A 22,072-nucleotide genomic window follows, 5' to 3' on the forward strand; every position below is an offset into this window, starting at 1 on the left:
CATAGGTGAAGGAATGGGGGAAGGGCACGAGGCTTGTGTGTCCTCTGAGAGCACCGCTCTTCCCAAACCTCCACTCGGTCACATCCTTGAAGCTCTCCAAATCCTATCCTTTTAGGTTTCGTGGAGGCTTCATTACACGGGCATGACTGATTAAAGCATTAGCCACAGGCAACTAACCCATCCTCCAGCCCCTCTCCCCGCCTCACAGGTCAGTTGGGGGGGACTGAAATTTTCAACCATCTAATCACACAGTTGGCTTCTGGGTCAATCAGCCCCTGTCCTTGCTGCTGCTGCTGCTAAGTCGCTTCAGTCGTGTCCGACTCCGTGCGACCCCATAGACGGCCTCCTACCACACTCCCCCGTCCCTGGGATTCTCCAGACAAGAACAGTGGAGTGGGTTGCCATTTCCTTCTCCAATGCATGAAAGTGAAAAGTGAAAGGGAAGTCACTTAGTCATGTCCGACTCTTAGTGACCTCATGGACTACAGCCTACCAGGCTCCTCTGTCCATAGGATTTTCCAGGCAAGAGTACTGGAGTGGGGTGCCATTGCCTTCTCCACCCCTGTCCTTACGTGGTGTCTAAAAATCACCTTTTTAATTCCTTGTAGCTCAGATGGTAAAGAATACGCCTGCAATGCGGAAGACCTGGGTTCGATCCCTGAGTTGGGAAGATCCCCTGGAGAAGGGAAAGGCTACCCACCCCAGTGTTCTGGCCTGGAGAATTCCATGGACTGTATAGTCCATGGGGTCGAAAAGAGTCAGACACGACTGAGTGACTTTCACTTCACTTAACATACTAGACCTTTTCATTGCCCTCATCATGTAGGAAATTCTAAGCGTTTTAGGAGCTCTGTGCCAGAAATGGGGACAAAGACCAGATGTGAATTTCTTCTTATAAACAATAATATCATACCAATGATAAGAGACAAGATAGGATCAAAACTAGTTTGGTAATTGCCTTTGCAGGTCCGTTTCTAGTCTCAACAATGATGAATAACTTCAAAGGAAAAGTCAGAAGATTTGACCAAATAAAACTGCTTCAATTTCTACAAGTTGAAAAATACACACATACACATAAAAAATATACATGTATAAATATAACATAGAACAAAAATATATAATAAAACATAAAAAATATGTAACAAGGATAGAATTATTGCTTAGTTAATAAAAATGTTAAGAGTTATTGCTGCTTCTACTTGAAAAACCCTAACATTCTAGATGAAAAATTTACAGTTCAAACAGTAAATTCAAATGACTAAGAAACATGGAAAAAATGTTAACCTTCCTACTCATTAAAAAGTGCAAAATAAAACAAAGCAATCTTTTCCTTCTATATGAGCAAAGTTTTAAAAATGACAATATCACACGTTAAGTTACTCACTTCCATCACTGTTTAGTCTTTTACTAATTTTCCTCACTTTTCTCCAAGGCACTTTATCAGCTGGCATATAATATATTTACTTGTTGATGACCTGCCTCCTCCTCTAGGATTTCCACCCCATATGAGGAGCGGCTTTGTACAGTTTGGGCTTCCCAGGCAGATTCTTTACCCCAGCAGGAGACACATGAGACGCGGGTTCAATCCCAGGGTGGGGAAGATCCCCTGGAGAAGGCAAAGGCAACCCACTCCAGTACTCTTGCCTGGAAAATCCCATGGACAGAGGAGCCTGGCAGGCTACAGTCCATGGGGTTGCAAAGAGTCAGACACAACTGAGCACACATGTAAGCTAAGCTTGTATAGTTTATCTGTTGCTATATCCTGGAACAGTGCCTGGTCCATAGTGGCCACTCAAAAACTTCCTGTTGGATGAATAATGAATGAAAAGGAGCAGAAAACACCCAAATGTTGAGAGTGAACATCACTGAAATGATGGAATGAGTTTCAAGATGCATTAAGTGACAACAGCAAGGGCAGAACTTGGTATAATGTGCCTCATTTTAAAACCTTTTTTACAAGTTCTAATTTTCTACCGTGAGTCTATTATTTTTATAGTGGGGGAAAAACTGCTTTAGACTGTTAGAAAACTCACACTACGGGCTTCCCAATTACAACTCACATAGCTCAAGTGAAATACCCATGACTCCCAGAGTAGAAGAGCCTTTCTGCAGATGACCTTGTTAAACATCACTGTCACCCACATCCACATTCTGGGGTGAGTCCCACTACACGACGGTCCGGCATAGCAGTTTAAGCCTTGCTATTGCAAAAGTGTGGTACCTGAACAGCCACAGCAACATCACCTGGGAGCTTACTAGAAATGCAGAGCCCCAGGCTCTGCCCCAGACCTACTGCTATGGGCTGACTGTGTCCCCCTAAATTTATAGGTTGAAATCCTAGCCCCCAGTACCAAATGTGACCTTGTGCATGCATGCTAAGTCACTTCAGTCACATCCAACTCTTTGGGACCCTATGGACTTCTCTGTCCATGGGATTCTCCAGACAAGTCTTCCCGACTCAGGGATCTCTTTTGTCGCCTACCTTGGCAGGCAAGTTCTTTACCACTAGTACTACGTGGGAAGCCCAGGACCACCTTGGACTTGTATAAAAAATTAATAAGTAGAAGGTGGCTCAGATGGTGAAGAATCTGCCTGCAGTGCAGGAGACCTGGGTTTGATCTCTGGGTTAGGAAGAGCCTCTGGAGAAGGGAACGGCTACCCACTCCAGTATTCTGGCCTGGAGAATTCCCTGGACAAAGGACTCTGGCAGTCCATGGGGTTGCAAAAAGTCAGGCATAGCTGAGTGATTTTCACTCAATTAAGTAGAGTCAAGAGACCAGAAGGGGGAGCTCTGATACCTGCATGTCAACGCAGAAGAAAGGGTTCTCTTTCTCGGCGAGGACCAGAACAATGAAAGTCATGGACTCTGTTTACTGGAGCCTCCCAGCTTCCCTCTCCCCTCTAGGAAAGCCTGCGCCTTCCCTTACCCTGTGGGGACTTGCACATGGCTCAACATGTTTGTAGACCCTGAACTGCAATTCTTCTATTGATCTCAAATATGCCCATCTTTGCTGGAGAAATATCAGGCAGTCTCCTTGTTTCAGGTCAACATTTGGAAATAGGGCATTTACCAAAGTAATCAATTAAGATGAGGTCACTAGGGTGGACCATAATTCAGTATGATTGGTGTCTTTATAAAAAGGGGTAATTTAGCCACACACACACACACAGAGAACATCATGGGAAGACAAAGGCAGAGATTCAGGTGATGTTCCTACAAATCAAATAATACCAGAGATTGCCAGCAAACCACCAGAAGTTGGTGAGAGGCTTGAAAGAGATGATTCCTGACAGCTCTCGGAAGGGACCAGCCGCACCGACACCTCGATCTCAGGCTGTGCGTCTCCTGAACTGTGAGACAGCTGTTCCAGCCACCCAGTTTGTTTTCTTGGTTAAAGCAGTCCTAGCCAACTAACACACTCATTGAGCATAATCTGTACTTTACCAGTATTCACCAGGTGAATTATGTACATATTAAGATGTGAGAAACGCTGGTACGAGCAAGCATCTTCACCTTTGCGCTATCTTATAAAACAAGAGTGAGAGGAAAGGAGGAAGGAAGAAGGGAAAGAAGGAGGGGCCGGAGAGAAGAAGGAAGGCAGGAAGACCTTAAACGCACAACGGAGGTCAGATGCCTCACTCAGAATTTTGCAGTTTCTGGAAAAAGATTAACTTTTTCTCTGGACTCTAAACCTTGCTACTATGTTTGCTGAACTATCTGATTACTTGTTTTATATTAACTTAGTGTCTACAACCCAAATTTTGGGAGGAAGCAGGGACATAAGTTACATGGTGACTTCAAATAAAGTCACCCCATGAGCCCTTTCTAGCAAAAAGATTTCTGAATTAAGTCCAAGGTGGAAAACATGCCATTGATTTAAATCACAGATAAAGGTTTCTTCCAAAGTACACATACATGTTTTCATGGGGAAAATAAGCATATTTTAACATCTCACAAAACTTTCTTTTCTATCTGAGTCATGTTATCATTTCTGCCATGGTCTAAATAATGAGCAGATACAGAAGACTGTGGAAATTCGATTTTGAAATGATCTGACCAGGAGTTGATATTAACAGAGTACCAGCTTAGTGCACAGCTGGGAGAAGGCCTGGAACACATTCCTGGTCTGTCCCTTCCTTGGTTTCTTTCCAGATATTAAAAACATTTATCTAACTGAAGTTTAATCTGTGGGAAAAGACTGCTTAAAAGTGCCCGGAGATGTTGAAGTTGAAAAGTCAAGTACTTTTAAAAATTGCATTTAAAGTATTTACAATTCATGATTTAAATACTATGAAAGACTATTGTGAATCAGTATAAGGGATTTATCCTATTATCTTCATATGCTTTTTTTTTTAGTTTTCTCAATTGATAATATTTCACAGGATTCAAAACTCAAATGGTACAAAAGAGTATGCAATGAAAAGTCTTTGCTCCAATTGTGAGTTCCCGGAAGCAACCAACATCACTGGTTTCTTATGTTTTGACGTTGCCCGTTCCTTGATCTTTGCACGGAGCAATGATTAAAGGACTAACTAGAAGAAATTGGACCCCTGCGTGGTTCACCTGGTCACTCCACCACGTCACTGCCACATGCAGGCTGTAATCGCAGCAGACTTTGGGGTCAGCCCAGCTTCGCCAGGTGTCAAAGGCCTCAATGAGGGAGTGGCCTTTGTGTGGAATAGCAAAATCCATGATCATGGTGGTGCCTCCTGCCAGGGCAGCCTGAAATCACAAAGAGAGTTTCAACAGGTTAGCCATCGGTTTTCCAGTTGAGTCATTTATCTCCTTGAACAGCATGCATTTATAAGCATTTGGGCAAATTTGACGGGTCCAGGTATTTGCACAAAGATGCTGCCTGTGTAAAAGATCTAGAGAGACGTGAATAGATGTTCCATAAATTAAAGTCTGAAGCATTAAAAGAGCTGGAAGGGCTTCTGCAAAAAGAATGACATGTCTGGTGAAATGAAAATGGCTTTGATCCAAAGAAAACAGAGTGGAGGCTGTAAAGAAAAGCCAAAATAGAAAAACGGAGACGATTCAAACATTTTTCTTCTTAAGAGAACTATATTCATCACTGTAAAATCCACTTCATTAGAATCAGCCTCGAGAACTGTATCTCTAACGACACTGGGTTCCACACAGACTCTCAGAAGACTCACGTGATTCCCAGCTGGTCTTTGTTCAGGCAACTCCTGAATCGTTCCTTAATCCTCAGCTGTCTCCTCTAATCCATCTCCAGTGCTCTGGCCTTAGTGTCAGCCCTCGGCTTGCTCCTTACGCCCCCAGTTTTGCTATTACGTCCTCCAATACAAACCCCTTTATTGCAATTAGAAGGAAATTTCAAAGCACAAGTGTGACCTCTTGACTCCAAGACTTAAAACTGAATGCTTCTCACTGCCCCTGGGATAGCCTTTAACCTTCACGTGGTCTACAAGGCCCTGAATGATCTGCCTTGAGACTTATAGTCTCTTTGGCGTATACTAGGTTACAATATGACTGGATTAAAAACTAATAAGTTATTAAATCAAATGTTTTTGACTAATTATTGACACTGATTTTATTACAAGATGGTTAAGTATGTTTTTAACTGTTGTATTTAAACAATGGTTGAATACTCACATACCGTTGTGCAAGCTGGACTGTAAGGAAGGCAGAATGCCAAAGAAATGATGCCTTCGAACTGTGGTGCTGGAAAAGACTCCTGAAAGTCCCTTGGACAGCAAGGAGATCAAACCAGTCAATCTTAAGGGAGATCAACCCTGAATATTCACTGGAAGGACTGATGCTGAAGTTTCAGTATTTTGGTCATCTGATTCGAACAGATGACTCATTGGAAAAGTCCCTGATGCTGGGAAAGATCAAGGGCAGAAGAAGAAGAAGGCATCAGAGGATGAGACGGCTGGACAGCATCACTGATGCAATGAACATGAACTTGGGCAAACTCCGGGAAATGGTGAGGGACAGGGAGACCTGGCATGCTGCAGTCCATGGGGTTGCAAAGAGTCAGACACGACTGGGCAACTGAACAACAACCACAGTTCAAATGATGCAGGTGAAGAAGAACACACAGGCAGAGACATACTAGCGCGTGGGTTAAGGGCACTGACCACACAGGTTTACTGGTTCCAGGGTACAGCTCAGCTTCAACATTACACTCTGAGTAATTCCTTCACTCCCTCACTCCTTCCTTCTTTCCTTTTTAAAATTAAATTTATTTATTATTTATTTTTGGCTGCTCTGGGGCTTCATTGCTGCAGGCGGGCTTCCTCTAGTTTTGGAGAGAGGCAGCTGCTCTCTAGCTGTACTGCACAGGCTTCTCATTGTGATGGCTTCTCTCCCTGCAGAGCCCAGGCTCTAGGTGTGCGTGGGCTTCAGTAGTTGGTGGCTCGTGGGCTTAGTGGCCTCTCAGCATGTGGCCTCTTCCCAGACCAAGGATCAAACCCGCATTCCCTGTATCAGCAGGTGGAGTCTTTACCACTGGACCAGTAGGGAAATTCTCTTTCCTTTGTTAGTTTATTTGTACCTCCTTCCTTGTACAGTATTGCCCTGTGTATCATGTCCTCAGAACTTAGACATCTTGTAACTGAAGTCTGTGTCTTTTGATCACCAGCTCCCTTTTCCCCGCCGCACCCTCTTCTCAGCCCCTGGCAACCACATTCTACCCTTGGGTTCTCTGAGTTTGTTTTTTTTAGATTCCACATGTAAGCGAGTTCATATTATTTCACTCAGCACAATGTCCTCAAGGTCCGTCTCTGTTGTCACAAATGGCAGGATTTCCCTCCTTCTAAATGATATTCCATTGTATATACACAGATTTCCTTTATCCACCCATTCATAGATGGACATGTAAATTTATTTATATCTTGACTTGTGAATAATCCTGCAATGAACAGGGGCAAGTAGACAGCAGCTTCTTAACCTCCCGGTGCCTCTGATTTCTAACCTGTGAAGTGAGGATTTTACCTAAACCAAAGAGTCGCTGGGAAGATTAAATTGAGGTGATGTATATAAAGTGCTTAGTATGGTGTTTGCTTCATGGTAAGTGCTTCATAAGCTTCAACTCACAATGAGCCTTTGTGAATTAGGCATTTTCCCACTTTTCATATGTTAGTTGATCTCATCACCAGGAAACAATGTTACATGTTGTCATGTTACAACACATAAGGGAGTGCCACCAGCTTCTCTCCCAGGTATGCCCACATGTCACCTTCCCCTACCCCCCACCCCACAGCCTTCCTCCCCAGACACAGAGTGCTCCCAGGAGTGCTCCCACGTTCCAGCAGGTACACCAGCTGTATTCCATCTCTTTTTTTGTGCTTACTTCAGTGGATTTTTATTTTTTCCTTAAGTCATTCGGTCCCACTCCAACTCTTTCTGCTCTCAAAAATCTCACTATTTATACAGGATTCTGTACTTTTATATCTATCTTTAGATAACGATTGCTTTATGCATGGTGAAACAATACATATTTGCATTTCTTAAGAAATCCCTATGGGTATAATGAGAGTACCAGAAAAAATTCCTTAGGCTCTGTATTTTTATTTGAATGTAGATTAATCTTCTCACCTTCTTCCTTCTAAAATGTCTTCTCACCGTTATCCCTGGAGGATGAAGGGCATTTTTCTAATAGAAAGTGCTGTTAATTAAAATGTTGAAAGAAAATACCTTTTTCGTGTCTATTGAACTAGAAAATCAAGCTTAAAGAACAATTCTTTCCCTATTAAAAGTCTCATCACATGCAGGATGTGGGAAACTAAATACAGTGCTGGTGGGAATATAAATAAAATGCCGCAGCCACTCTGGACAATAGTTTGGCAGTTCCTCGTAGAGTTATCATACGACTTAGCAATTCCACTTCTAGGTATATACCCGAGAGAAATGAAAACACGTCCACACAAAAACTTGTACGCAGATAATCAGAGCAGCATTATTCATGATAATCAAAAAGTGGAAACCACCCAAATGCCCATCTACTATTGAATGAATAAACAAAAGGTGGTGTGTTCATACAATGAAATATTATCTGGCCATAAAAAGGAATAAGATTCTGATACATCTGCTACAGCTCGATGAACCTTGAAAACATGATGCCAAGTGAAAGAAGCCAGTCACAAAAGGTTACATAGCCTATGATCCCATTTACATGAAATGTGCAAAAGGGATAAATCACAGTGACAGTAGGAAGACCAGTGGTTTGTTGGGGTTAAGGGGGGTGGGGAAAGTTGGGAGGAGAGCTAAAGGGTACTGGGCTTCTTTTGAGGGAGATAAAAATGTTCTAAAATTGTGGTGATGTTTGCACAGCTCTGTCAATGTACTAAAAACATTAAACTGCACATTCCAAATAAGTAAATATCACTGTATGTGAATTACATTTTAATAAAATTGTTACCCCCCAGAAGTCTACCCTATGTAAGCTATTTCATGGAGTGAAAGGGGTGGTTACGCACAATGCAATGAAAAAATGTTCCTTCCAATTCTGACTTCCAGGAAGCAACGCACATCACCAGTTTCTTGTGTTTAGACATTGCTCACTCCTTGATCTTACACAGAGCAAGGACTAAGCAACTGAATGGAAGAAACTAGACTCCTAGTGGCTCACCTGGTCACTCCCCTATGTGATACACAAATGATCAGACACACGAATAGTCAAACAGTGTAGAGGGGGAGACAGAAATACGAACAAACAATTATAAAATAATCAGATGGTAATAACAGGTAGCAAGTACACTTTCATAGTAAGCACAGTATCAGATCAGATCAGTCGATCAGTCCTGTCCGACTCTTTGCAATCCCATGAATCGCAGCACACCAGGCCTCCCTGTCCATCACCAACTTCCAGAGTTCACTCAGACTCACATCCATCGAGTCAGTGATGCCATCCAGCCATCTCATCCTCTGTCATCCCCTTCTCCTCCTGCCCCCAATCCCTCCCAGCATCAGAGTCTTTTCCAATGAGTCAACTCTTCGCATGAGGTGGCCAAAGTACTGGAGTTTCAGCTTTAGCATCATTCCTTCCAAAGAAATCCCAGGGCTGATCTCCTTCAGAATGGACTGGTTGGATCTCCTTGTAGTCCAAGGGACTCTCAAGAGTCTTCTCCAACACCACAGTTCAAAAGCATCAATTCTTCGGCACTCAGCCTTCTTCACAGTCCAACTCTCACATCCATACATGACCACAGGAAAAACCATAGCCTTGACTAGACGGACCTTTGTTGGCAAAGTAATGTCTCTGCTTTTGAATATGCTATCTAGGTTGATCATAACTTTCCTTCCAAGGAGTAAGCGTCTTTTAATTTCATGGCTGCAGTCACCATCTGCAGTGATTTTGGAGCCCAGAAAAATAAAGTCTGACACTGTTTCCACTGTTTCCCCATCTATTTCCCATGAAGTGATGGGACCGGATGCCATGATCTTCGTTTTCTGAATGTTGAGCTTTAAGCCAACTTTTTCACTCTCCTCTTTCACTTTCATCAAGAGGCTTTTGAGTTCCTCTTCACTTTCTGCCATAAGGGTGGTGTCATCTGCGTATCTGAGGTGATTGATATTTCTCCCGGCAATCTTAATTCCAGCTTGTGCTTCTTCCAGCCCAGCGTTTCTCATGATGTACTCTGCATTTAAGTTAAATAAACAGGGTGACAATATACAGCCTTGACGAACTCCTTTTCCTATTTGGAACCAGTCTGTTGTTCCATGTCCAGTTCTAACTGTTGCTTCCTGACCTGCATACAAATTTCTCAAGAGGCAGATCAGGTGGTCTGGTATTTCCCATCTCTTTCAGAATTTCCCACAGTTTATTGTGATCCACACAGTCAAAGGCTTTGGCATAGTCAATAAAGCAGAAATAGATGCTTTTCTGGAACTCTCTTGCTTTTTCCATGATCCAGCACAGTATAGGGATTGTGAAAAGGAAGCTAACGTTGCTAAGCTCCTAGAAAAGATGGGCTTCCCAGGTGGTGTTAAGTGGTAAAGAACCCACCTGCCAATGTAAGAGACATAAGAGATGCAGGTTCAACCCCTGGCTTGGGAAGATTTCCCTGGAGGAGGGCATGGCAACCCACTAGTCTTGCCTGGAGAATCCTATGGACAGAGGAGCCTGGTGGGCTACAGTCCACAGGGTCACAAAGAGTCGGACACAACTGAAATGACTTAGTATGCATGGTAGAAGAGGTAGAGGGAAAAGACTGCTGGAAAATCCCAAGGGAAACAATCAGAGGAGGCTGGGATTTGAATTAGTATCAGGACATACACTCGAAGCTGCCACTAATGGTAATAAGATCTAACTGGTAGAGACTACTTATTATGTTCCAGGAACTATTCTGATGTTTGAAGTGTTTAAACCAACTTAGCAGCTCTGCAGCAGGGCATATCATTAACCCTGTTTTAGAGTTGAGGAAACCGAGACCAGCACCATGAAATAACTGCCTACTTCTCACAGCTAGAGAATGACAAAGGCTAGACTGGACCCAGGGCATTGGGTTCCAGAGCCTGTGCTCTCGGGAACAGCCAAGAGCAGGCAGAAGTTCTGAGAAAAGGGTCTGCGAGGAAGAATCAGCAGAGAAGTGGTAAAGGGCGAATGTATCTCAAAACAGAAACTGACTCACAGAGATCACAAACTAGTGGTTATCTAAGGAGAGCAGGAACCAGGGAGGGACAGTTAGGGCTGAGAGAATCAAACACTATGTATAAACTAGAGCAGCAACAAGGATCTACTGTACAGTATGGAAAATTACAGCCATTATCTTGTGATAACCTATAATGGAGTGAAATCTGCAGAAGCATTGACTCACTATGCTGTACACCTGTAACTGACATAACATTGTAAATCAACTAAGTGTACTTCAAAAGCAGGGGGAGGTGGGAGGGAGGTTCAGAAGGGAAGGAACATATGTACACGAACGACTGATTCATGTTGATGTATGACAGAAACCAACACAGTATTGTAAAGCAATTATCCTCCAGATAAAAATAAATACACTTGAAAAGATGACCAAGACGTGTGAAGCAGTGATTCCCAGAGGAAGGCAGGGCGGTGGCGGCTGCAAGGGTGATGGGGGTCTGGGGTGACTGAGGCGGCGGATGAGGGACAGAGGAGGGCAGCCCACCTGGGTTCCATGGAGAGCAGCCTGTGTGTGAGGCGCTCGGGCACATGTCCACTCTGTTTGTGGACAGAGAAAGACACAGCCCTGAGACTGAACGACACTCATGAGGAAGAAAGGAGAAAGATGTGGCAGTGACCTTGGAGAGGATGCTAGAGGGGTCCTGAGGTTGGCAGAAATAACCAGAGAGAGAGAGAAGCCACAGCAACACGCTCCAGAACATACCAGCCTTTAGCAAGAGAACAAAATTAGACGGAGTCAGGACGAAACGTTTTCAGTGGCTGTTTCTGGATGGCGTGCTTACGGGTCTTCATTTCCCTCTAGTTAACTTTTATTTTCCATAGTTGCTATATTTTCTACAAAAAAGCCTAACTTTTGAAAGATGAAAAAATAGATTTTACATAGTTTTAGTGTGAGTCAAAGTGTTCAGTTGTGTCCGACTCTTTGTGATTCCATGGACTATAGCCCACCAGGCTCCTCTGACCATGGAATTCTCTAGGCCGGAATACTGGAGTGGGTAGCCGTTCCCTTCTGCAGGGGATCTTCCTAACCCAGGGACTGAACCCAAGTCTCCCGCATTGCAGGAGGATTCTTTACCATCTGAGCCACCAGGTAAGCCTGGTGTATTATATTAAGTATAGGTTTTACATAATATGATACAAACTCATATATGCATATATGCCATATAAACTAATGATGAGTCTCTTATGAAACTGAAGATGTGATGGTCAAACAGCCACTTTTATTAAAACTACAGCAAATTAAAATTCCTGGGGCTAGCTATAATTTAATCACGAATACATATTTATCACAAATGCTTCACATCCCTAATAAACTGACAAGGAGCAGACATTTGTCTTTTTTCATTTCTTCTTGTTCTGTTTCTCTTTCCCACTTTCCTCCATTTCCTCAAATCTCAAAATGGGAACAAAGTGCCTGGGAGAGGACAGCCCGGGTCAGAGTGGGCAATGGATGGAAAACAGAATCTGTCTTTTCCCAAACCACTAGGGCATCATCCATCCATTTGCCACAAGGATCCTAGCTGCTACCCTGGCACCTGGCCAACAGTGGTCGGGCACCATCAGCATCCCTCCTTGTGTCCCTCGAGCCTCTTTTGGTCTCTCTAGTCACCCAGAGTCCTTTGGCAGCCCAAAGTTGTCTCAAATCCATGAACACGATTTCAAGAGCTGAAATACTCCCTTCTTTCCACTGGGTCCAGGGAGCCATGTGTCACAGCGGCAATTCTGTAATCTCAATTAAAGGGGACACTCAGACGTAGGAAGGAGACCTGTACCTCCCACTAAGTATTTGCCTCTCAAGGAAGAGCTTGTTCAAACACTCAGTCCTGTGTTAAGCAACTTTTTTTTTTCTGTCTTCTAAATCCCTTTTAGAAATCCGGTCCCATCACTTCATGGCAAATAGATGGGGAAACAGTGGAAACAGTGGCTGACTTTATTTTTGGGGGCTCCAAAATCACTGCAGATGGTGACTGCAGCCATGAAATTAAAAGACGCTTACTCCTTGGAAGGAAAGTTATTACCAACCTAGACAGCATATTAAAAAGCAGAGACATTACTTTGCCCACAAAGGTCCATCTAGTCAAGGCTATGTTTTTTCCAGTGGTCATGTATGGATGTGAGAGTTGGACTGTGAAGAAAGCTGAGTGCCGAAGAATTGATGCTTGTGAAGTGTGGTGTTGGAGAAGACTCTTGAGAGTCCCTTGGACTGCAAGGAGATCCAACCAGTCCATTCTAAAGGAGATCAGTCCTGGGTGTTCACTGGAAGGACTGATGCTGAAGCTGAAACTCCAATACTTTGGGCAGCTGATGCGAAGAGCTGACTCATTGGAAAAGCCCCTGATGCTGGGAGGGATTGGGGGCAGGAGGAGAAGGGGACGACAGAGGATGAGATGGTTGGATGGCATCACCGACTCGATGGACATGGGTTTGGGTGGACTCTGGGAGTTGGTGTTGGACAGGGAGGCCTGGCGTGCTGTGGTTCATGGGGTTGCAAAGAGTCAGACACAACTGAGTGACTGAACTGAACTGAACTGAAATCCCTTTTATGTATTTTTTAATTTATTTTTTATTGAAGGATAATTGCTTTACAGAATTTTGCTGTTTTCTGTCAAACCTCGACATGAATCAGCCATAGGTATACATATATTCCCTCCCTTTTGAGCCTCTCTCCCATCTCCCTCCCCATCCCACCCCTCTAGGTTGATACAGAGCCCCTGTTTGAGTTTCTTGAGCCATACAGCAAATTCCCATTGGCTATTTTACACATGGTAATGTAAGTTTCCATGTTAGTCTTTCTATACATCTCATCCTCTCCTTCCCTCTCCCCACATCCATAAGTCTATTCTCTATGTCCGTTTGTCCATTGCTGCCCTGTAAATAAATTCTTCAGTACCATTTTTATAGATTCCGTGTATATGCATTAGAATATGGTATTTTCTGACTCACTTCACTCTGTACAATAGGCTCTAGGTTCATCCACCTCATTAGAACTGACTCAAATGCATTCCTTTTTATGGATGAATAGTATTCTTTTGTGTATATGTACCACAACTTCTTTATCCATTCATTTGTCAATGGATATCCAGGTTGCTTCCATGTTCTAGCTATTGTAAATGGTGCTGCAATGAACAATGGGATACATATGTCTCTTTCAATTTTGGTTTCCTCAGGGTAGATACCTAGGAGTGGGATTGCTGGGCCATATGGTGGTTTTATTCCTAGTTTTTTAAGGAATCTTCATACCATCTTCCATAGTGACTGTATCAATTTACATTCCCACCAACAATGCAAGACCGTTCCCTTTTCTTCACACCCTCTGCAGCATTTATTGTTTGTAGACTTTTTGATGAGGGCCATTCTGACCGGTGTGAGGTAATATCTCATTGTAGTTTTGATTTGCATTCTCTAATAATGAGCAATATTGAGCATCTTTTCATGTGTTTGTTAGCCATCTGTATGTCTTCTTTAGAGAAATGTCTGTTTGGGTCTTTTCCCACTCTTTGATTGGGTTGTTTGTTTTTCTGGTATTGAGCTGTATGAGCCACTTGTATATTTTTGAAATTAATCCTTTGTCAGTTGTTTCATTTGCTATTATTTTCTTTGATTATCTTGTTTTGATTTATGTCATCGAGTGTTCTGCCTATGTTTTCCTCTAAGAGTTGTATAGTTTCTGATCTTACATTTAGGTCTTTAATCCATTTTGAGTTTATCTTTGTGTATGGTATTAGGTAGTGTTCTAATTTCATTCTTTCACATGTAGCTGTCCAGTTTTCCCAGCACCATTTATTGAAGAGGCTGTTTTCCCCCATTGTATATTCTTTCCTCTTTTGTCAAAAATATGGTACCCATAGGTGCATGGGCTTATTTCTGGGCTTTCCAACTTGTTCCATTGGTCTATATTTCTGTTTTTGTGCCAGTACCATACAGTCTTGATGACTGTAGCTTTGTAGTATAATCTGAAGTCAGGAAGGTTGATTCCTCCAGCTCCATTCTTCTTTCTCAAGATCGCCTTGGCTACTCAGGGTCTTTTGTGTTTACATACGAAGCGTGAAATTTTTTGTTCTAGTTCTGTGAAAAATGCCATTGGTAATTTGATAGGAATCACATTAAATCTGTAGATTGCGTTTGGTAGTATATTCATTTTCACAATGTTGATTCTTCCTACCCAGGAACATGGAATATCTCTCCATCTGTTTATGTTGTCTTTGACTGCTTTCATTATCTTATAATTTTCTGAGTACAGTTCTTTTGTCTCCTTAGGTAAGTTTATTCCTAGATATTTAATTCTTTTGTTGCAATGGTGAATGGCACTGATTTCTTAATTTCTCTTTCTGATTTTTCATTGTTAGTATATAGAAATGCAAGTGATTTCTCTGTATTGATTTTGTATCCTGCAACTTTGCTAAATTCACTGGTTAGCTCTAGTAATTTTCTGATACTATCTTTAGAGTTTTCAATGTACAGGATCATGTCATCTGCAAACAGTGAGAGCTTTATTTCTTCTTTTCCAATCTGGATTCCTTTTATTTCTTTTTCTTCTCTGATTGCTACAGCTAGGACTCCCAGAACTATGTTGAATAATAGTGGCAAGAGTGGACACCCTTGTTTTGTTCCTGACGTTAGGGGGGATTCTTTCAGTTTTCACCATTGAGAATAATGTTTGCTGTAGGCTTATCATATATGGACTTTACTATGTTGAGGTAGGTTCCTTCTATGCCCATTTTTTGAAGAGTTTTAATCATAAATGAATGCTGAGTTTTGTCAAAGGCTTTTTATGCATCTATTGAGATTATCATTTGGCTTTTATCTTCCAATTTGTTAATATGGTGTATCACACTGATTGATTTGTGTATATTGAAGAATTCTTGCATCCCTGGAATAAGCCCAACTTGATCATGGTGTATGAGCTTCTTGATGTGTTGCTGAATTCTGTTTGCTAAAATTTTGTTGAGGATTTTTGCATCTATGTTCATCAGTAATACTGGCCTGTAGTTTTCTTTTTGTGTGTTGTCTTTGTCTTGTTTTGGTATCAAAACCAGATGGTGGCCTCATAGAATGAATTTGAAAGTGTTCCTTCCTCTGCAATTTTTTGAGAGTTTTAGAAGGATAGGCATTAGTGCTTCTCTAAATGTTTGATAGAATTCACTTGTGAGGCCATCTGGTCCTGGCTTTTGTTTTTTGGGAGATTTTTGATCACAGCTTCAATTTCAGTGCTTGTAATTGGGTTGTTCATAATTTCTATTTCTTCCTGGTTCACTCTTGGAAGATTGAACTTTTCTAAGAATCTGTCCATATCTTCCGGGTTATCTATTTTATTGCCATATAGTTGATCATAATAGTCTCTTATAATCCTTTGTATTTCTGCATTGTCTGTTGTAACCTCTCCTTTTTCATTTCTAATTTTGTTGATTTGATTCTTCTCTCTTTTTTTCTTGTTGAGTCTGGCTAAAGGTTTGTCAATTTTGTTTGTCATCTCAAAGAACCAACTTTTAGTTTTATTAATCTTTACCATTGTTTCTTTCACTTCTTTTTCATTTATTTCTGCTTGGATCTTTATGATTTCTTTCCTTCTACTAATTTTGGGGTTTTTGTTGTTGTTCTTCTTCTTTTTCCAGTTGTTTTAGGTGTAAAGTTAGGTTGTCTATTTGGTGCTTTTCTTGCTTCCTGAGATAGGATTGTATTGCTATAAACTTTCTTCTTAGAACTGCTTTTGCTGCATCCCATAGGTTTTGAGTTGTGTTTTCATTGTCATTGTTTCTAGAAATTTTTTGATATCCCTTTTGATTTCCTCAGTAATCTGTTTGTTATTTAGAAATGTGTTGTTTAATCTCTATGTGTTTGTGCTTCTTACAGTTTTTTTCTTGTAATTGATATCTAGTCTCATAGTGTTCTGGTCAAGAAGATGCTTGATATGATTTCAATTTTCTTAAATTTACTGAGGTTTGATTTGTGACCCAAGATGTGGTCTATTCTGGAGAACTCTGCATGTGCACTTGAGAAGAAGGTGTATTCTTCTGCATTTGCATGCAATGTCCTGAAGATATCAATGAGATCCATCTCATCTAAGGTATCATTTAAGGCTTGTGTTTCCGTATTAATTTTCTGTTTTGATGATTGGTCCATTGGTGTGAGTGGGGTGTTAAAAGTCTCCTACTATTATTGTGTTACTGTCAGTTTCTCCTTTTATGCCTGTTAGTGTTTGTCTTATGTACGGAGGTGTTCCTACATTGGGTGCATGCTGCTGCTGCTAAGTCGCTTCAGTCGTGTCCAACTCTGTGCAACCCCAGAGACGGCAGCCCACCAGGCTCCCCCGTCCCTGGGATTCTCCAGGCAAGAACACTGGAGTGGGTTGCCATTTCCTTCTCCAATGCATGAAAGTGAAAAGTGAAAGTGAAGTCGCTCAGTCGAGTCTGACTCTTAGCGACCCCATGGACTGCAGCCAACCAGGCTCCGCCGTCCATGGGATTTTCCAGGCAAGAGTACTGGAGTACCATTGCCTTCTCCTGTTGGGTGCATAGATATTTACAATTGTTACGTCTTCCTCTTGGATTGATCCCTTGATCATTATGTAGTGTCCTTCCTTATCTCTTGTAATCTTCTTTGTTTTAAGGTCTATTTTGTCTGATATGAGAATTGCTAGTCCAGCTTTCTTTTGCTTCCCATTTGCATAGAATATATTTTTCCATCCTCTCACTTTCAGTCTATATATGTCTTGAGGTCTGAAGTGGGTTTCTTGTAGACAGCATATATATGGGTCTTGTTTTTGTATCCATTCAGCCAGTCTGTGGTTTGTGTGAGCTTTGTATAGGATAAGATTTGTGCTGAGTTTTTGTTTTTTTGTTTGTTTTTCCTCTGATGGGCAAGGCTGAGTGAGGTGGTAATCCTGTCTGCTGATGATTGGGATTGTATCTTTGTTTTGTTTGTTGTTTAGATGAGGCATCCTGCACAGGGTGCTACTCATGGTTGGGTGATGCCAGGTCTTGTATTCAAGTGGTTTCCTTTGTGTCAGCTCCCACTATTTGATATTCACGACGGATAGTCTTTTGCTAGTCTAGGGTCTTGGGAGTCAGTGTTCCAACTCCAAATGCTCAGGGCTTGATCTCTCCCTAGGATGTCCTCCAACATTGCGCTGATCTCTGGATCTGCTGTGGGACAGATTCTAATCTGGTTCTACTTCTGTGTGTTCTTGCCTCCAATGTCCACAGCTATCAGCGTTAGTGCATTTTCTTTTGTGGGAGCTCTCAATGGCCTTTTATATATTCCACAGACACAGAGTCTGCTTAGTTGATCATGTGGACTTAATTTGCAGCTTGTATAGCTGGTGGGAAGATTTTAGATCTTTTTCCTTAGACACACTGCCCCTGGGTTTCAATTGTGGTTTTATTTCTACCTCTGGGTTTCAATTGAGGTTCTATTTCCACCTCTACATGTGGGTCGTCCCCTGGGGTTTAGCTCCTGAGGCTGCCCTGGAGGGCTTGGGTTTGCCCCTATGAGGGCAAGGTGTGGAGGTGGTGCAGCTGCTTGTGTCACAGGGGTTCTGGCAGCAACAGGCACTGAGGGGGTTGGTGGCTAGCACAGCAGGAAATATAGTGCTCTAGAAGGGAATGGCAACCAGTACTGGCCAATATGCTCCAGTATTCTTGCCTGGAGACCCCCCTCTCTGACAGAGAATCCTGGCAGGCCACAGTCTACAGGGTCACAGAGTCAGACACGACTGAAGTGACCCTGTGAGCATAGACGCAAGACTTATTTTTTGCCAGTGGCAGCTCTGCCCCAGTGACAGTTGAGCGTTAAGATGGTGCAGCTACTTGGCTTGCAGGGACCCTGGCGGCATCAAGTGTGTAGGGACAGAGACTGCCTCTGCCGCAGGAGTTATGGCCCTATCAGAGTCTTTTTTCAAGCCTCTTGTAGTTGGCGATCAGGCCTCTTTGGTCAGTTTTTCTCTGTAGCTCCACCTGTTCACTTAGAGGGCACTTAGAGGGCTCTCTTTCCTGGGGAGTGCTGAAGAAGCTGAAATCAAATGGTTCTATGAAGACCTACAAGACTTTTTAGAATTAACACGCAATAAAGGTGTCTTTTTCATCATAGGGGACTGGAATGCAAAAGTAGAAAGTCAAGAGATACCTCGAGTAACAGGCAAATTTGGCCTTGGAGTACAAAATGAAGCAGGGCAAAGGCTAACACAGTTTTGCCAGAGAATGCACTGGTCATAGCAAACACCTTCTTCCAACAAAACGAGAACACTATACACATGGACATCACCAGATGGTCAACACCAAAATCAGACTGATTATATTCTTTGCAGCCAAAGATGGAGAAGCTCTATACAGTCAGCAAAAACAAGACCGGGAGCTGACTGTGGCTCAGATGAAGAACTCCTTATTGCAAAATTCAGACTTAAATTGAAAAAAGTAGGGAAAACTACCAGACTACTCAGGTATGACTTAAATCAAATCCCTTATGATTATACAATGGAAGTGAGAAATAGATTCAAAGGGTTAGATTTGACAGATAGTGTCTGAAGAACTATGACTGGAAGTTCATGACATTGTACAGGAGGCAGTGATCAAGACCATTTCCAATAAAAAGAAATGCAAAAAGGCAAAATGGTGGTCTGAAGAGGTCTTACTGAGAAAAGAAAAGAAGCTAAAGGCAAAGGAGAAAAGGAAAGATATACCCATTTGAATGCAGAGTTCAAAGAGTAACAAGGAGAGATAAGAAAGCCTTCCTCAGTGATCAATGCAAAGAAATAGAGGAAAACAAGAGAATGGGAAAGACTAGAGATCTCTTCAAGAAAATTAGAGATTCCAAGGGAACATTTCATGCAAAGATGGGCACAATAAAGGACAGAAATGGTATGGACCTAACAAAAGCAGAAGATATTAAGAAGAGGTGGCAAGAATACACAGAAGAACTGTACAAAAAAGATCTTCATGACCCAGATAACCATGATGGTGTGATCACCCACCCAGAGCCAGACATCCTGGAACGCAAAGTCAAGTGGGCCTTAGGAAACTTCACCACGAACAAAGCTAGAGGAGGTGATGGAATTCCAGTTGAGCTATTTCAAATCCTAAAAGATGATGCTGTGAAAGTGCTGCACTCAATATGCCAGCAAATTTGGAAAACTCAGCACTGGCCACAGGACTGGAAAAGGTCAGTTTTCATTCCAATCCCAAAGAAAGGCAATGCCAAAGAATGGTCAAACTACCACACAATTGCACTCATCTCACACGCTAGTAAAGTAATGCTCAAAATTCTCCAAGCCATGCTTCAACAGTACATGAACCGTGAACTTACAGATGTTCAAGCTGGATTTAGAAAAGGCAGAGGAACCAGAGATCAAATTGCCAGCATCTGTTGGATTATCAAAAAAGCAAGAGAGTTCCAGAAAACCACCTACTTCCGCCTTATTGACTATGCCAAAGCCTTTGACTGTGTGGATCAAAACAAACTTCGGAAAATTCTTCAAGAGATGGGAATACCAGACCACCTGATCTGCCTCTTGAGAAATCTGTGTGCAGGTCAAGAAGCAATAGTTAGAACTGGACATGGAACAACAGACTGGTTCCAAATCAGGAAAGGAGTACATCAAGGCTGTATATTGTCACCTTGCTTATTTAACTTATATGCAGAGTACATCATGAGAAATGCCATGCTGGATGAAGCACAAGCTGGAATTAAAATTGCCAGGAGAAATATCAATAACCTCAGATATGCAGATGACACCACCCTTATGGCAGAAAGCAAAGAAGAACTAAAGAGCCTCTTGATGAAAGTGAAAGAGGAAAGTGATAAAGCTGGCTTAAAACTCAACATTTAGAAAACTAAGATCATGGCATCTGGTCCCATCAGTTCATGGCAAATAGATGGGGAAATCAATGGAAACCGTGAAAGACTTTATTTTTTGGGGCTCCAAAATCACTGCAGGTGGTGACTGCAGCCATGAAATTAAAAGATGCTTGCTCCTTGGAAGGAAAGCTATGATCAACCTAGATAGCATATTAAAAAGCAGAGACATGACTTTGCCAACAAAGGTCCATCTAGTCAAAGCTATGGTTTTTCCAGTAGTCATGTATGGATGTGAGAGTTGGACTATAAAGAAGGCTGAGCGCCAAAGAATTGATGCTGGTGAACTGCGGTGTTGGAGAAGACTCTTGAGAGTCCCTTGGACTGCAAGGAGATCCAACCAGTCTATCCTAAAGGAAATCAACCCTGAATATTCATTGGAAGGACTGATGCTGAAGCTGAAGCTCCAATACTTTGGCCACCTGATTCGAAGAACTGACTCACTAGGAAAGACCCTGATGCCGGGAAAGATTGAAGGTGGGAGTAGAAGGGGACAAGAGAAGATGAGATGGTTGGATGACATCACTCACTCAATGGACATGAGTTTGAGCAAGTTCTGGGAGTTGGTGATGGACAGGGAAGCCTGGCGTGCTGCAGTTCATGGGGTCGCAAAGAGTTGGACACAACTGAGCAACTGAACTGAATTGAACTGGTCTGGGGTCCTTCTCTGTTGTTTGGCATATCAGGCACATACAGGGCCCCTCCCTGGCTGGGGTCCTACTCTGTAGATCGGCTCTTAAGGCACTTAAAGGGGCATCCTGGGTGGGGTCCTTCTCTGTAGCTCAGTGTGTCAGGCATGTGATGGGCCAGCCTCCCTATTGTTCAGCTGCTGATGCTGGCCTGTGAGAAGAGAGAGGCTATGGTGGTGGCTCCACCCCTGATGCATGACTCAGCAGTATCGCCTTGCTTCCATGGCTGCCTGGCTTTCCTCCACTGGCAATTTCCACCACAGTCTCCTCCCTCACATCTCCTCAACCTGTCTCTCTGCAGTTCACAGCAGCCCTCACCCTGGGATTGCTCCACAATCCCTCCAGCTCCTAGCTGCTGCACCTTCTGGGAGACCAGTGTTCCTGTCTGGGGTATGTATGGCTGTGGCAGGAGCCGTCTGATTCTCATTCCATTTAGGCTGCCACAGATCAGCTATTTCACTCTCAGCCTTAAATGTTTCTCCTCTGACTCAGACAGTTGCCCTGCTGTGGGGATAGGACCCCTGCTTCAGTTCCCCCCCACCCGCCGAGGGCAGGTCCAGTCCTGCTAATACTCCTGTTTCCCCCCCAGTTCCTTCGTCCTACTGAGTTTTGTGTGGTCCTATATCTTCTTTTCCGCTGGTCAGGTACTCCTGCCTCCTCTCAGCTGGTGTTCTGCATGCACTTCTGTGTCTGAAGGCGTATCCCTGATGTATCCGTGGAGAGAGATGTACTCCACGTCCACCTACTCCTCCGCCATCTTGTTCTCTGTGTGTTAAGCATCTTATGTACATTAACTCATTGAATGATGCCTTGCTACAGTCCTGAGAGATAGAAATTGCTTTTCTTATTTTACAGTTGAGGATACTGAGGCTCAGAGATGTCAAATGGCTCTCCAGGGTCACACAGTTGGCAATTCTC

The 22,072-nt window shown here is 42.7% G+C and overlaps 1 protein-coding gene across 1 annotated transcript in view; it reads right to left on the reverse strand.

Annotated features, from left to right (window-relative positions):
- Positions 1 to 22,072, reverse strand: part of DPYS (dihydropyrimidinase) — a 97,755-nt gene that overhangs the window by 63,728 nt on the left and 11,955 nt on the right. Inside the window, exon 2 of the mRNA XM_070382824.1 lies at positions 4,565 to 4,723. Within this exon, the coding sequence (XP_070238925.1) occupies positions 4,565 to 4,723 (159 nt within the window). The remainder of the gene's footprint in view (positions 1 to 4,564; positions 4,724 to 22,072) is intronic.

The sequence above is a fragment of the Bos mutus genome, chromosome 14 (genome assembly GCF_027580195.1).
Source record: "Bos mutus isolate GX-2022 chromosome 14, NWIPB_WYAK_1.1, whole genome shotgun sequence".
NCBI lineage: Eukaryota > Metazoa > Chordata > Mammalia > Artiodactyla > Bovidae > Bos > Bos mutus.